The sequence below is a fragment of the Leptosomus discolor genome, chromosome 5, assembly GCF_034619465.1.
Source record: "Leptosomus discolor isolate bLepDis1 chromosome 5, bLepDis1.hap2, whole genome shotgun sequence".
Lineage (NCBI taxonomy): Eukaryota > Metazoa > Chordata > Aves > Leptosomiformes > Leptosomidae > Leptosomus > Leptosomus discolor.
In genome coordinates, this window is record NC_141395.1 from 26,122,270 (window position 1) to 26,138,238 (window position 15,969).

General features: G+C 39.9%; 1 protein-coding gene across 1 annotated transcript in view; it reads right to left on the reverse strand.

Moving 5' to 3' along the window:
- Positions 1-4,021: 4,021 nt before the first annotated feature.
- The window catches only part of TTN (titin), a 236,887-nt gene continuing 224,939 nt past the window's right edge, over positions 4,022-15,969 (reverse strand). The window contains exons 305-315 of the mRNA XM_086465971.1: positions 15,450-15,752; positions 14,741-15,325; positions 14,295-14,600; positions 13,903-14,202; positions 13,094-13,669; positions 12,696-13,001; positions 12,011-12,604; positions 5,944-11,888; positions 5,703-5,856; positions 4,445-4,738; positions 4,022-4,320 (exon numbers count right to left, since the gene is read on the reverse strand). Coding sequence (XP_086322097.1) covers positions 4,022-4,320; positions 4,445-4,738; positions 5,703-5,856; positions 5,944-11,888; positions 12,011-12,604; positions 12,696-13,001; positions 13,094-13,669; positions 13,903-14,202; positions 14,295-14,600; positions 14,741-15,325; positions 15,450-15,752 — 9,662 coding nt within the window. The remainder of the gene's footprint in view (positions 4,321-4,444; positions 4,739-5,702; positions 5,857-5,943; positions 11,889-12,010; positions 12,605-12,695; positions 13,002-13,093; positions 13,670-13,902; positions 14,203-14,294; positions 14,601-14,740; positions 15,326-15,449; positions 15,753-15,969) is intronic.

Sequence of the window (15,969 nt, forward strand, 5' to 3'; positions counted from 1 at the left end):
TCCTTTGCTGTTTTGCAAAGGATGTCTAACTCACTAACACGATCAAGCTTACGTAAAGGTAGAGTAATGGCTTGCACTCTAAAACATTACCTCTGCTCTTTCCACCATGTATGTAAAGTAGTGATTAGAAGATGTCATTTAGGAATTTCAGTTACTTTAGTTTGCAATTTGATATTTGTTAAGTCTGGATGAGCAATCCAGAATGTTGTTTGGCGAATGAGTACCATGAGAAAGTAGTCAGACCGCTTTGCGGTCTGGTACAACCCTTTTCTTCGTTGTAGGATGCTGATTGCAGCTATTGATGCATCAATATACATAGGTAGACCCATAGCTATATCCTGAGTGTTCTAACCAGCACACGTAGGGGAGGGAAGGCTGGATGTGTTTTGGTTGTTGGGTTTTTTTGTTTGTTTTGTGGTTTGTTTTTTTTTTTTCAAAGAAAGGGGGAGGGCAGGCCTCCTTCAGCTTTTTCGAAGGGAAGGGTAAACAGGCATCTCCCAGACTGTCAAAGGTAATGCTTTAAATCCTGTCAAGGGATGGGATTTAAGTGTCTCCTCCTTTTCCCTGTGTTTCATATTCTTTTGTGATAAATGCTGCTTTGGCTACTTCTGTATCTTCCCTTTCTCAGTGCACTCTGTAGACTGCCTAGGCATTTTCCACAGTCTGAGTTACAGTTGCAGAAGCAGGTTGTAATTACTTTACATTTTTCTATGCACTGTCATTTTCTGACATGTGAGAGTACCTTATTTTCTCTGTCATCCTTTTTCCTTTGTACAGCTGCTGTTAGCACTGTGGCATGTTCCAGTGTGGGAATGATTGATTTATTTTTGACTGTCTGCTGGTGGTAAAATGAATCTCTTAGTGTTATTAAGGCTCTCCACCATCACAGTTATTTTTCTTAGGCTGCCAAATGTAAAATGTTAGAGAACATATACCCCTGTAGTAGAATTTATACAGCAGCTCATGGAGCTTTGTTAAAAAATTTTTCCTTGTGGATCAGGCCACAGAAAACATGAAGCCAAATGTCTTCACACACATATCAGTGGTAGGATATTTTTCTGAACTTGATCCTATAGTGCAATAGATTTTATCTTTAAAGAGAGCAAATGTCAGCTTGTACAGTTAAAAATCCCAGTATTCTGGCTGAATATAAGAAGAAAACAATTTGAAATGTTTATTGCTAATTTTATGTTTATTTTTTTAATCTAGACACTGCTTAATCTATTGTTTTGCAAGATGTTACTGTTCAGGGCTGTGTTCTGTGAAACTGGATATTGAAGCTTTAGATTGTGACTTTATCGATGTCCCTCTAGCAGTCTTGTGAAAAAGCAGTGGCCCCGCAGATTGACATGTGAAGTTATCTATTAAACCTGTGCTTCAGTAAAGCCCATAAGTATTTTAAATTCTATTTTTTAGACATGTGAGTGACTCATCTGCTGGAAGTTAGGTGTGCTTGCTTAAGTACTGTGCAGAGTCGGGCCAGAGAGGTACAGGCAGAACGGACTTGCTTACACTGTCACAGCAGTGTGCTTTCCTCTTGATCAAGTATGTCTAGACTCAGCAGAGGCTGTGAAAGACCGAGTTTCCAGTAGCATTTGTGGAGAAGACATGCTTAAATCTGCAGATGCTGTCTGTCGCTATAACTTTCTGCTGAGATGACTGACTAGTGCGTTTATTGGTGTTAATTTTGTTATGTGCCTGTGTACACAAGTTAGTTGTTAGTTAGAAAAGACTATACCTGTGTATTTTTGTGTCTTGTATTGAGTTTGTTGGGTTACATCTAATGGAATTAGAATGAGAATCTTTCTTCAGTTGTTTTTGTGTGGTTTTTTTTTTCTTTGAATGCTTCAAAGATTAAAATAAAAGGCCTTTTTTACCTCATTTTTATTATTCTTTTTTACTTTCCTCCCAAAGGAAGAAATACCCCACACTCTTAAACTCTTTCACTTTTATGATTGCTTCTAAATGTTCCTGGTTCCTTCACTTGAAAAAGTCTAGATCTTGTCCTGACCCAAAATTTACCTCTTCTGAAATCTTTATTTTGACTTTAGTCCTTGTTTCAGCCCCATTTATTTCCTGCATTGTTTTGATAGCTAGTCGTTGACAGTATATAGGTTTATAGGAAATAATTAAAAAGAAAAGTCTGCTTCGGTAGCGTGTCTCTTTGGAATAGGATTTTAAACGTAGTACCTGCTTTACTACTTCTGACGAGCTTTTTTTTCTTTTTAGTAGTAGTAGTATGCTGGGAGTCATAGTGATGCATAATGTTGCTAACTAATGCTTCTGCTCCACTTAAGAGAATTTTACAGCCCCTGAGGCAGTGTTGCATTGCTGTGAGCGTATTTGCTCTCAACGTTTTCTACTGAGCAGAGTGAATTCTAGAAGCAGAGTTGCTCCTTTGACCGTGATACTCTTTTCCCATAGATAACCAAAATTGTGACCTGCCTGCGTGGGATTTGTGATTTCCCTTCTAGGCGTGTAAAGACAGGCTTTGCTCCTGTAGGTATGTCAGCTGACTTGAGGGATGAAGAACTGATGGGGCACAGGCTCTTAATCACCCTTGGGAGGTGACAACTTATAGGTCCAGGCAATTAGGGTCAGCTAGTCTATACTTGTTGCAGCTGCCCAAAAAAGGAGGCCATAGCCATGTTTCCTGGAGGCAGTTTTTTAACTGCTTTCAGCAGAGACCAGCTGAAGAGAGATTAGCAATTTGTCCATATAGGTTGTAATGGAAGGCCTGGAAATTCACTTAACAGGGATAGTAAGAACAGCATACTGCTTAGGCATGTGCTAGATTTTATCCTTTGTCAATGAAGAACCTATGAAGAAAACTTGACTTTTTTTTAAGGCTAACTTTCTGGTGGCTGGGCTGTTTCTGATAGATGGCAGGATTTTCGATAGTTTGCTACCTGGTTTTCATTGGAGAATTGTGTTTCTACCTAGTCTTTTCTTTCTGCAACTCTTCTTCTGTTAGTGTAGTACAGGAACTGTAAAAATAGAGCATAATAAATAAATAACGAGGAGTCACAGATTTCATGGTGCAGAAAGCATGCTTTATTTCAAATGAACAATTCTATCTCAAGGAGGTTCAACAGCTAACAAGATTTACTACTACATTAGGAGAACTAAAGCAAATTGAAGTGCGGGGCGGTATTTGATGTTGTAACAACAGTTTGATTTCAAACTGTGGTTCGTTCATTGCTTAGTTGCCCAGAATTGACTACTAAATGTCTAATACTACCACACCAACTCGATCACTGCACCCTACGAACCTCCGAGAGGGGGTACTGCTGCTGCACTTGAGTACCTAAATAGCTTCATTGATTAAGGGGATGGCCAGGTGGTGTTACTTTTTTAAAGCTATTAAGGCAGTCACTATGTCAGAAACAGTACACAGACAGTGGGTGAACAAAGTGCTGGCCGCTTGCACTTTGTCCAGAAATTGTCAGTCAGGTATGGAAATCATCACATAATCAGACCCAATGTAAAACATTAAAGCAATGCTTACAGGAGGGTAATTGCAAACACCACCAATGCCTTACATTTCTGATTCAATATAAATATGCGTGCATGTATGACATACTATGCACAGTATCATCTCTTAGGTGTAGGTAATCTTCAACAGGGAGCCTCTCTACCTGTTGAGGCATTCTTAGACATCAACAATGAGTTGAGGCGCAAAAATTAGTTAAAATGTTGAGCAGGGTAGTTGTTTGCTAGAAACTTTCTCCTACCAACTGTTAGTTCCGAAAGTTACATTTCAAAATGTCATAAAATAAATGGTACAAAACTTCATAACCGTTAACTTCGGCTATATACAGTATGTACATGTCAGTGAAAAAAGTGTTTAAAATTCTTAGGTCAATAATTACTATAAGTCATAATGTATAAGCTCTGGACTTTGTCTCATTCAGGTAGGTACAAAAATATTACTTTTTTTTTATATTTACAGATCAGATACTTCAGTCCATATATGAATCACTTGTAAAAAGACAAGTGTAAATAATACAGATCAAGCTCTCTAAATTGATCGAATATTAATATTCACAGTGGCAGAATCAGTACCAAATTCATTTCCTAGATTCAGGGTATAAAGTCCACCGTCGTTCTTCTGGACATCCATGATGATCAAGGTGGTCAGATCTTCACTGGTTTCAATGTGGAATCTGCCTTGCTGGTCATGACTACTAATTTTTCTCCCTTTGCAGTACCATGTTATTTCAGGAGCAGGTTCACCCGAAAAGGCACAGGATAGTGTGAGAACTTTTCCTTCGTCAATGCTGATATCAGATGGGAGAGCTTCAATTTTGGGTGGTACTCCTTTACAAAACAGGAGAAGAAATGTTAAGTTAGTCTGTTTCCACCAAGCCATGCAGCAGGTTTACTCTGAGGACTACTTCAGGATATTTGGAGCACTAACTCTACCAGTAATTGTATTGCTCACCTCTCAGACCTGATTTAAGCATTTTACTAGTTGAACTCTCCAGTTGAGCCATACTAGATTTCCCCATAATACTGCTGGAGCTCATCTCTACAAAGGATTCTTTCATGGAGGACATGCTTTTGGCAGACATGCTTGCAAATTTCATTTCAGTCATGCTGCTACTGCTGAAACTGCTGAATGAAGCCTCTTGTTTAGAAGAAGCCATTTGAAAGGACTGAGAAGAAAAACTTTCGTGCATGCTTGCGTCGCCACTTGTCTTCAATACTACCTCTTTTGGAGGTTCTTCAATTAGAGCTGGGGAGCATCGCAAACATAGAAGGAAAAACCAATAACGTCACATTAACGAACAAAGTCATGCAGTTCTATACGGTTAATTTTACAGAAATGAAGAGACAGCATAGTTTGCTTTCAATGGAAAAGTGCAGTGGAGTATAACATTGTTTACAGTCATTTGATTAAAGATGTCCAAATCACAAACAGTAATTTATAAATTAAACAAGTGGGAAATGGAACTGTTACTATTATGTATGTATGACCCTGAAGGAAAAACATAATTAAGAAGAAACAGGTCATCACACAGCATTTCCTATTAATTAGGACCACTACTAGAATTAGAGAACTGAGAAATTGTGTGTGTTCAATTCATGTTTGTCGAAGTTGTGAAACATTTTCAAATTCTTACAAGCATGGTATAGGAAATTCTGTGTTTTACTGCGTTGTTCTGCGGCTATAAAACACAATAGAAAAGTTCAGTCACTGCAGCTTTCCTTTAAACCCAAGCACAGTAATACAAGCAAATCATAGCAACCCCTTGATGCTAGGAACCAGTATGTGGTACAGCCAATAAAATTCTAAACCCATTTCACTTACAGCTAATATGACCATAAAAATTTTTAACTGTGGAATTGATTTGTTTTATTGGAACAGATTCTGTTAGTAAATGAGGAAAGAGTAATTGCCAGCACCAAGGTCTTAACACAGTCATCATAGAAGTATTGCTCATAGCCTTCTGATAACATGCATCTACTGATGTAACAGAGTCATTGTGTGCTCCTCTGTGGGAGCTCCTCCACGCTCCTCTGTATATAAAGATTTCTAATGCTGTTTTAGTTCTGTATATATCTTATACAAAAGAAATAGGAACCTGTTACAATACCTAAATCAACATTACCTGTGGCTTTTATCATGTTATTTTAGTAGACACACCACCAAAAAGAGCTGTGATTAGTCTGAACACAAGACCAGAGAACAAACTTACGGAGTACAGTCAAAGATGCTGTAGCAGAGCACTGCCCGTGGTAGTTTTTTGCTTTGACTGTGTATTTTCCAGTGTCGCTTACTGCTGCATTTAGAATCTCAAGAGAATATATGTTTTTAGAGCGTGTTACTCTGATGTGCGATGACACTGCAATCTGAGGAGGGGAAAGAAAAGGCTTCGTTAAGATTGATTTTGTGAAAAATTAGAATTTTTCATGTAAATATATTAAGTAAATACTTACAGGTTGATTATTCTTAAACCACTCAATTTCAGGAGAAGGATCCCCAGAAACTTCACAGGTGAACAATACATGTTGTCCTTCATTGACGTTTTGAGACTTAGGCTGCATGATAAATGCTGGTTCGTTGGAGCGCTCTTTAGAAAAGGTCAGAACATACTGGCATTTAATAATGCCTTCATTAGTTTTACCCTCACAGGTGAGTATACCTTCATCTTTATTACTAGCTTTTTTGATAGTTAGTGTGTGATCACTTCCAGAAACACCATATCTGTAGTCATCTGAATTTCTCAGCTCTATTCCATTCAGCACCCATTTTACTTCAGAGGCACCAGGAATGTTGGCTTTCAATGTCACTTTCTGCCCTTCAGACACTGTCATTTTAGTTGAAGAAGCTTTAATTTCTGCTTTCATTTGTTTGACATCTTCAGTAACAATTGACTGTTTAATGACTTCTTGAACTGCTGCTTTTTCTTCAGTTGCCACTGCTGATTTCTTCTGGGTAGGAACTGTAAACACCTCATCTTTCTGAAATGATTTATGAGTTTCAGATACACCTCTTACCTGAGAATAGATATTTTTAAATACTTGACCAGTAAACTGGAAGTTAGTTTTTGAAACACCTCCTTCCCCAATAATCTCACAGGTGTATTCTCCTTTATCAGATTCCATGAGCTCATGGATTTTGAGCTCATAGGTGCCATCTGCTGCATAATGAAACTTGTAATGATGGTCATCTGTCAGTTTTTTGCCATCCTTATACCAAGCCACTTCTCTGACACTTAATACACTGCTTTCAACTGCACAGGATAACTTCACCTTATCTCCAAGAGTTTCTGCTTTCAGATGCTGTTTTATCTTTGGTGGAGAAGCAGTTGGTAATTGTACTTTCTCTGCTGGTACTGTTTTGTCTCCAGGTGGTGACTTTGCTTTTGGGGGGCTGCTGATGGGTTCAGGAGATTTCACTCGTTTAGGAGACTTAACTGGCTCTGGAGACTTTACACGAGGCTCAGGAGATTTGATTGTTGGAGCTGCTGTAATTGCTTTTTCGGGAATTTTTGTTCTTTGAATGGTCAAAGTAAAATGCGCTTCCTGTCTTCCTTCAGAATTTTCCACTACAACAGTGTAACTTCCTTCATCTGACATCTGGACTGAAGAAATTTCAAAAGTAGACTTGTACTGTGTTCGTGTTACTTGGAAGCGCCTCGAAGAAACAATGGGTTGACCTGCACGGAACCATGTTATTATTGGTGCTGGTTCACCATCAACATCACAGGAAAATCTTGCAGTCTCCCCTTCAGAAACTGTAATTGACCGTGGCTTTGTAAGGATTGTTGCCGGTAGAGTGCTTTTAAATGCCTTGCGTACAGTCCTTTCGTCCAATGATTTTTCTTCAGCTGCAGTGATTTTTTCTTCAGACGAAGCATAGTGTTCATATGATAAAAGCGATTCTCTTGTTGCTGACATTTCTGATTTGACCTCTCTTACTGAGGAACTCGCTTCTGTGGCAGATGCTTTCTTAAATGAGGAGACTGCATATGCCTCTGTTTTTGTCAAGTCAGGTAAAATTGACCTTGGTACTTCTTCATCTCTCCTCTGGGAAGAGTATGTAGTGTAATCTCCTCCAGTAACATCTAGTGTTGCATAATCAGAGCATTCCCCTTTGTAGTTTGTGCATACAGCCCGGTATGTTCCACTGTCGTCAATGTGGCAGTCAAGAATCTCTAGAGTTAATACACCGCTAGTATTAGTAAAATGTATCTTGCTGCTCTCCTGGAGCTCAATGCCATTATGATACCACTTCACTTCAGCAGTTGGTTTTGACTGGACATTGAGAATGAACCTGGTATTATGGCCACACGGTACCCGGTGTGAGCGCATTCTCAGGGTAATGCGAGGAGCGTGGTCAAGAGTGAAAGGCTGCTGAGTCAGAACTTCGTATTTCCTTTCCATAGTTTTCTGAGTTTTCAAAGCAGATTTCATGGACTCATACCTAGAAAATATATCAAATCTTGCCATCCTCTCAAACCGAGAGAGTGATCTTTCACTAGAAACTGGGCTAGGTGAGCGTGGTCGAGTTCTCTCTGGTGTTGGTGATCTTCTCTCACTTTCTTCAGGAGGCCGTGAACGAGGTCGAATTAATTCAGATACAGGACGCATCAACTCAATGTAAGTTGGAGAAAGAGATCTTCTTCTCCTTAGTAATCTAGAGGGAGGTGAAAATTCCCTGTGAACGTGTTGCACCATTTCTATTTCTTCTTCTTCTTCTGATGTGATCTCAGTTATTTCTCTTTCCCTCCTTCTCCTGAGTCTACTCTTTTCCTCCTCTGCCATATATTCGAGCTCACTTCTGTATTCAGAGAGTCGTTGAGCAGTGCCAACAGGACGGAGCAATTCTTCATCCTCTCTTTCATCCATTATCCTTTGCTTTTGTTTAGGTGGTCTGTAAGCAGCCCTGTCATGGCGTTGACGAAGCTCTGCATAGCTTGCACTGGTCTCAGCTTTAGTTGGGATGTGATAACTTGAATACCTCAGCTGTCTTTTTCTTTCTTCCTCTGAACTGACCTGTGCGCCTGCAGTGGAATACCGAAGGGCAGACAGTTCAAAGCGTGGTGGGCTTCTACTTGGTGGAGAAGCAGAAAAGCCTAACTCCAGCTCTTCTTCAAGGCGCAGTCTTTCCTCTTCAGTTCTCTTCATGGCTAAATAGTCATCAATAGGCAGGAGTAGTTCCTCGTCAGACAAATCACCAAGTGATCGCCGCCTTGGTCTATAGTAATATTCATAGTCTGGAGATGGAGTACGCCGACGTGCTGGTCGCACAATTTCAAGATCGTCTTGTGTTAGCTTTGGTATACGCCATTTAGGCTTATACTGATCAGAAATGCGTGGCAGTGGCATTACATAGAATTGCTCCCACCTGGAAAGCCGTATGCGTTTCTGGCGTTTCTGAACAGTTCTCTCAAGTTTTCCTGGCATTTCGTACTGGTCTCGCAGCCTCTTGTACCACTTCATGTCTGACAGAGGAACAAAGTGTTTAATGGTCTGATCTTCCTCAAGAGTAGTGCGCACATGTTTGCGAGGCTCTGGAACCTCGTATGGCATACGGAGTCTTCTTTCTTCCTTCTTTTCTTCTTTCTTAATTTCATATTCACCTTTGACAGTCTTAGTGCTAACAGCTGGTTTATATAAGATAGCAGCTTCTCTGAGAGCCTCCTGTGCAGTTTGTGTCAGTGGCACAGCTTCAACCCCAGAAAGGATTTCTGCCATTCGTAAGGTCTTGTCAATTTGCCTCTGTACATGCTTCTCCCGCTCTTCTTCGGTCTTGTACTCACGCTTGACATATTTCAAGCGTTCAACTTTTAGATAAGCCTGACAACTTGTAGATCCAGCGCTGTTTGTAGCGGTAACTCTGTAATAACCACTGTCTTCTGGTAAAGTATCTCTGATATGCAAAGCATAATAATCTAAACCTTCATGAATTATATCGAAGTTAGGACCAAAGGATAGAGGTTGACCATCTTTCTCCCATTGCAATGTTGGTTTTGGTACACCAGATACCCTGATCTCAAAACTGACGCTTTGGCCTTCTTGACATTCAGCATTTGCCAGCAGTCTTTTAAACATTGGCCTTAGTGTGGCATCTGCTGGAGGTGGATGCGGAATCACAGTCAGCTTAGCTTTGCAGCTGTCTTCACCATATTTATTGCGTGCCACAATACTGTATTCAGCGTCATCCTCTTCAGTGACATTATTGATGACGAGTTGATAAAGACCCTTGTCTGATTCAAAAGTATACTTCTTATCATCATCACCAGGTTTGATTTTCTGGCCTGATTTGAACCATGTTAAGCGAGGTTCCGGGTGGACGGTTATAGTTACTCCAAACCTGACGTTTTCTCCTATGTATGCGGTGCGATTATACAAAGGCAGAGTAAATTCTGGTGGACGCTCTAATAATCTCATAGTATCAACCCGTCTTTTCACTTTCCTAACAGTTCTGCATCTATAGTGCTCAGAAATTTCTCTCACACCTTTAACAAAAAGTTCTGCGTAAGAGCTGTCTTCACCATAGTCATTTACTACCTTGCACCTGTAGGTACCATCATCCGATTTAGAAACATCTTTGACATACATGGTTGCCACACCTTCTTCGTATTTGATTTCATATTTCTCATTGCTTTCTAATTGCCTCATACCAAAGTACCATGTGACTTGTGTGGACTGATCATAGTTTTCAATCCTACATACATATTTGGCATGCCCTCCTTCTTCTGTAACAATATGCTTTATCTGCCCAGCAATGGGACCAATGTCCACTGGCGCAACTTTAACTTTGGCCACCGTTATGCCTTTCTGAGATCTAATTGCACCTCCACAGGAAATGCGGGCTACTGACACAACTGTGTTCCACTCCTTCTTTACTAGAGTTTGGTAATAACGCCTGTGCCTCAAGGTCTTGATGACTTTAGTGCTGGTCTTTTCTGTCTGCTGTTTTAGCCACACATGGTTAAGCGCTTCGGCAGCTGTCATCCGAGCTTTTCTTTCCTTTACTAGTAGGCGATCAACGAAGTCCATGGCCTCAATGCTTATGTCTCTGAATGCTTCATCGTCAAAGTTGTATTCAGCATTTAGAATGTTTTCGATAACTTGTTGGTTTGTTTCAGCAATGAAAGGATTAATGCCACTGAGAAGTATATACGTTAGAGCACCAACTGACCACATGTCAGTAGCTGTGCTGACCAAATCATGATGATGCACTTCAGGCGCGTAATATTCTGGAGAAGTGAACTGGAGTCTAAAGCTGTCTCCAGGCTTCAATTGTCTGGCTTGACCAAATTCAACAATTTTAACTATAGAGCTTCTTCTTGTGAAGTAAATAATATTGTCTGGTTTGATATCAAAATGTCCAATGCTGTGGCGATGTAAAAATTCTAGTGCATCGCAGACCTGGCGAACGTAACTTACTATTTCTCTTTCATTAAGTTCAAATGAAGCTGTGCTGATTCTTTCAAAGATGTCAACTCCAGAAATGAATTCAAAGATCATGACCAATTCTTCTAGGCTCTCAAATGATTCATGAAGATACAGAATATTTCTGTGCCTTGCAATATTTAGAATGGAAATTTCTTTCTTTACCAAAACTTGGTCAGCACCCTTTACTTTGACAAACTTGGCGAGGTAAGTCTTTTTTGAAACTGCCTCAACACAGCGGTGTGCAATGCCAAACTGCCCACGTCCAAGCTCTTCTGCAATCATATATTTGTCATAGAGTTCCTTTGTAGAATAGTGAGCTGCTTTAACTGTGGTGACTTCTCTGGTCTCATCAACTTCTTCATCATAGTTCATTACTCTGGTCTTATCTTCCTTTGTTATAATAGGATCAGTAGGTTCAGAAGGCTGGCTTTGGCCAAACTTGTTTTCTGCAATTACACGGAACTGGTAGGTGGTCTTGCCAAATAGGTTCACCACCGTGTATCGTGTCTCACGAGCTTGTGCAACACGAATCCATCTCTCTGCTGTTGTAGCACGTTTCTCAATAATGTAGTTTATGATTCTGCTTCCACCATCAGTAGCTGGTTCATTCCACGTTAAGTTGACTGAATCTCTTGAAATGTCAGTTACCTTCAGACCTCTTGGTGGATCAGGCACATCAGCCACATCTAATTCAACTGTTTTCTGATCTATTCCAAATCTGTTTTTGGCACAAACAATGTAAAATCCTGCATCTTTTCTGTCAACACCATTTGGGAAAACAAGAGATGTGAATGATCGGGTAACAATGACTTGGTAGTGTCCGTTAGTATCAATGAGGTCTTGTCCCTTTTGCCATGTGATCACGGGGTGAGGCTTGCCACTAAATGGAATCTTGATGCTCACTACTTCACCTCGGAGGGCATGAACAGCTCCCATGCCTTCCAGATTTTTGGGCAAGTGAATCTTTGCAGGAACTGGAACAGAAAGAGGAAGAAAAAAACAATACATGACCAAAAGCACATGAGAAGAGCACTGACAGTCTAACTATTCAAAGCTTAAAAAGAATTTGTCTTAGGAATTAAGACCCTTCATTCACCTTCAACATCCAAAGAGGCAGTGCCAGATACAGATCCTCCTTGGTTGGTAGCTCTAACTTGATATACTGTGGCATCATCATCTGTTACATTTGTGATGACCAGCTGGTGATATCCACCCTTGAATTCCTGTATCTTGATCTTTTCACCATCTGGCATGATTTCTTTGCCCTGTCTGTACCACTTGACAATTGGTTTAGGATGACCAGTGACCTTGCAGACAAATGTGGCATTAGCTTGAAATTTCACATTCAGATTCCTTAGTTCTTCCTTGAAATGTGGAGCTTGAATTGGTACATCAGATTTTGGAATGACTGGTTGTGATATCTCACTCCACTCACTTTCACCACCAAGATTTTCACATTTTACACGGAACTCGTATTCAAGACCTTCGATAAGATCTTTCACAGAATAGACCGTTTCACGAATTTCATCTGTTGTTACAGAAATCCACTTGTTTTGTTTTTTCTCACGCTTCTCAAGATAGTAAGTTCTAATCTTTGCACCGCCATCACTTGCAGGTGGCTTCCATGAGACAACACAAGAATCCTTTGTGACAGCACTTGCTACTGGCTGACCAGGTTGTCCTGGTTTTTCTGTAAAGAATAAAAAAGTTCAAAAACTGAAATGAGCTTGCCTTAGTAATTACAGGGGCACACAGAAATTGATATTTTACTATCCGCTTACCAAATGGAGGCTTCATAACAACAACTGACGAAACCTCCAGAGCTTCACTAATGCCGTATGTATTCTGAGCAGAAACACGGAAATAATAGCCTGCATTTTCAGTTAGGTTAACAATTCTACAGGTTGTGCCTGAAATGCTTGAAGATACAAGTTGCCATTCTGCTCCTTCCTTGGCTTCACGTTTCTCTATGATATAATTGGTTATCATAGCGCCTCCATCATCCTCTGGTGGTTTCCAGCTTATCACCACAGAATTCTTCAGTATAGACTCTATAATAATTGGCCCTACTGGTTTATCTGGCTTATCTGTAAAATAAAAAGCATGGTATTTTTAGTTCTTTTGACAGTAAGTATTTGAGAAAGTATTCCACAAAAATACTGAAAATAAAATTAATTACCTTGAATTTCCACATTGAGTACAGTGTCAACTGTTCCAAATGTGTTACTGAGTTGCACTTTGTACTTCCCAGCATGAGTCTTGTGCTGAACATTCTTAATAGCAAGATGAGTGTAATGCTCTGTGTTCTCAATAGTAACTGTTTCCGATCCTCTCAAAGGTTTGTTGCCGTGGAACCAAGTTATTGCTGGTACTGGTCGGCCAATATACACGACGTGAAGGCGGAGTGTGCCACCTGCACCTGCATAGTATTTCTCTTTCAATGGGAAGCCAGGGTGGAACTGAGGAGGGGCCTGCAATAACAGCTTGCCACTAGTTTCAATTTCTCCAACATCATTGGTAGCCATACAAGTGTAGAGACCTTCATCCTCCTGTTCATCTGTTATTACTGTCAGCGTATGATTGCGTCCATCAGATGACATTTTGTATTTTCGGCTTTGCACCAGTTCTTTGCCGAAGCGGTACCATTTAATATCAGGCAAAGGTCTCCCAACAATCTGGCATGTCAGCTGAGCTGCTTCACCCAGTTTCGTTGTAACATCCTCCATTTCTTTTTTTATGGCCGGTGCTTCTCCAGCTGTGACAAAATTAAAAAAATGAAAATTACGATGAAATTTTCCTCTATTACTATATTACTGGAAATTAATTTTCATTTATACGTGTGCCTCATACTTGAAAGACTGTGCTTTAAGACAGGCGTGTTGACAAATAACATGTAAAACAAATAGGCAGTATCTTAAGTGCAGCACCTTGGTTTATGACACAGCAAATCACAAATTGCAGAAATTATGACAATATATTTTTGCTTACATGTTAATTTGGTTTTCACTGCCATAGCAGTCCTTCGAGGTCTGCTGAGGCCAGTCTGATTTTCTGCAAAAACACGAAACTCATATTCTGTAGCCTCTAGTAAACCTCCTACTGTAAATTGCCTGTCCTTGATGCGTTCTTTATTGCATTTTTTCCAGGTGCTCTCTCCAGACTGGCGATATTCAACCCAATAGCCAAGGATCTCTTTGCCACCATCACTTTCTGGTCGTTCCCATTCTAATGTAATGCTGTCCTTAAATATAGAAGTGATCTCAATTTCTCCAGGTTGGCTTGGTTTGTCTGAAAATTAAAATAGATACAGAAAATAAATTCCTCTCTAAATGTCACTAAGTTGCTCTTCAGAATATCTGTTAATGAAAACATTTTCTTACCAAATGGATCCTTGCATACAACCGGTTCAGAAGCAGGACTTGCTTCACTTTCACCAATGTCATTTTGAGCAATGATACGGAATTGATATTCAGCATCTGGAACAAGTCCTGTGACTGTGTACATTGTAGTGGTAATCTGTGTCTTATTATGCCGGACCCATTTTTCTGTAGATATTTCTTTACGTTCAATGTAGTAGCCAGTTACACGAGAACCACCATCGTCTTTAGGTCTGGACCAGGATAAGTTGACAGAACTCTTTGTAACATCAAGCACTTCAGGTGGGTTATTTGGAGGCTCTGGAGGATCTGTTAATAATTATATTAACAAAAATAGTAGATATAATAGTGACATAACATTAAAGCATTCACATATATGCTATTGCACTTTTAGAACCATAACATAGTAATTAAAAATGATTAAAAAAAAAGTCGAAAAGGGGACTTACTTAGAGGTGTCTTTGGTACTGCTGGTTCTTCAGATTTGAGAGATTTGCTAATACCGAAATGGTTTTCAGCAGAAACACGGAAGTGATATTCCACATTTTCTTTGAGCCCTTTCACCACTAATGATGTCCCTTTCACTCTAGAGTCAACAGTATACCAGGCAGTCTTTGGTACTTCTCGTCTCTCAACAATATAACCCAGGATATCGGCACCACCATCATCTGTAGGAGGTCTCCAGCTTACTCTGACAGAACGAGCTTGTATATCATCATACTCAAGTGGCCCTTCTGGTGGATTCGGAATGCCGATCACTCTGACTTTAATATACACAGCTTTTTTGCCACACTTGTTTTCAAGCACCAAATCATAGGTGCCTGAATCTTCTCTCGCTGCATCTTTGATGACAAGTTCTGTGTGAGTGTCAGAAGTTGCAATCATGGCCCTCTTGCTGATATCATGTCCTTCTTTTGTCCATTTGCATATTGGGATCGGCTTACCCTTAATGGGTATTGTAAGCCTGATTACTCCACCTTGTCTCACCATGAGACCTTCCTGGTATTTTTCATCAAGTTCATAGTCAGGATATTCTGTAAACAAGATTTAACATGTCATGCTAAATCTGTTTTACAAATGATACCATACCGTCATAAAAAAAAACAAATACTTTTTTAAAACAGCTCTCAATGAGAGTTAGGACTTGAAGTGTCTTACCAAGCATTTCTGTTATTTTGACTGTTCCTGGCACTTCAGCAGGTTCTCCTGGCCCACCAGCATTACAGGCTAGCACACGGAATCTGTACTCTGCGCCCTGGGGAAGATGTGTCAAGGTGTATTCCCGAATCTTGGTTGGTGTGGTATTGCATTTGGTCCATTCAAATTGATCAACCTTCTGCATCTCAATTAAGTAGCCAGTAACTTTAGAACCACCTTCATCTTCTGGTGGACTCCAAGCCAGGGAGACAGATGTTCTTGTAGTATCAGTGACTCTTGGATTCTGAGGTTTACCTGGAGGAGCTGGAAAGGAAGATCTCATGGGGGGGTGACGTGGAATTTTTTTAAAGGAATATTAAAAAGATGCAACATATGCTAACTTGCAATGTATGAAATGTATTAAGTCTGTAGGATTTATGAAGAAAACAGAATGAAAGATTTTCACTGATATTTTCTTGGTTTCTCCAGTCAGAATCTCATTTGTTAATAGATCCAAAAAAATTTCCAAATTAGAAAAAAA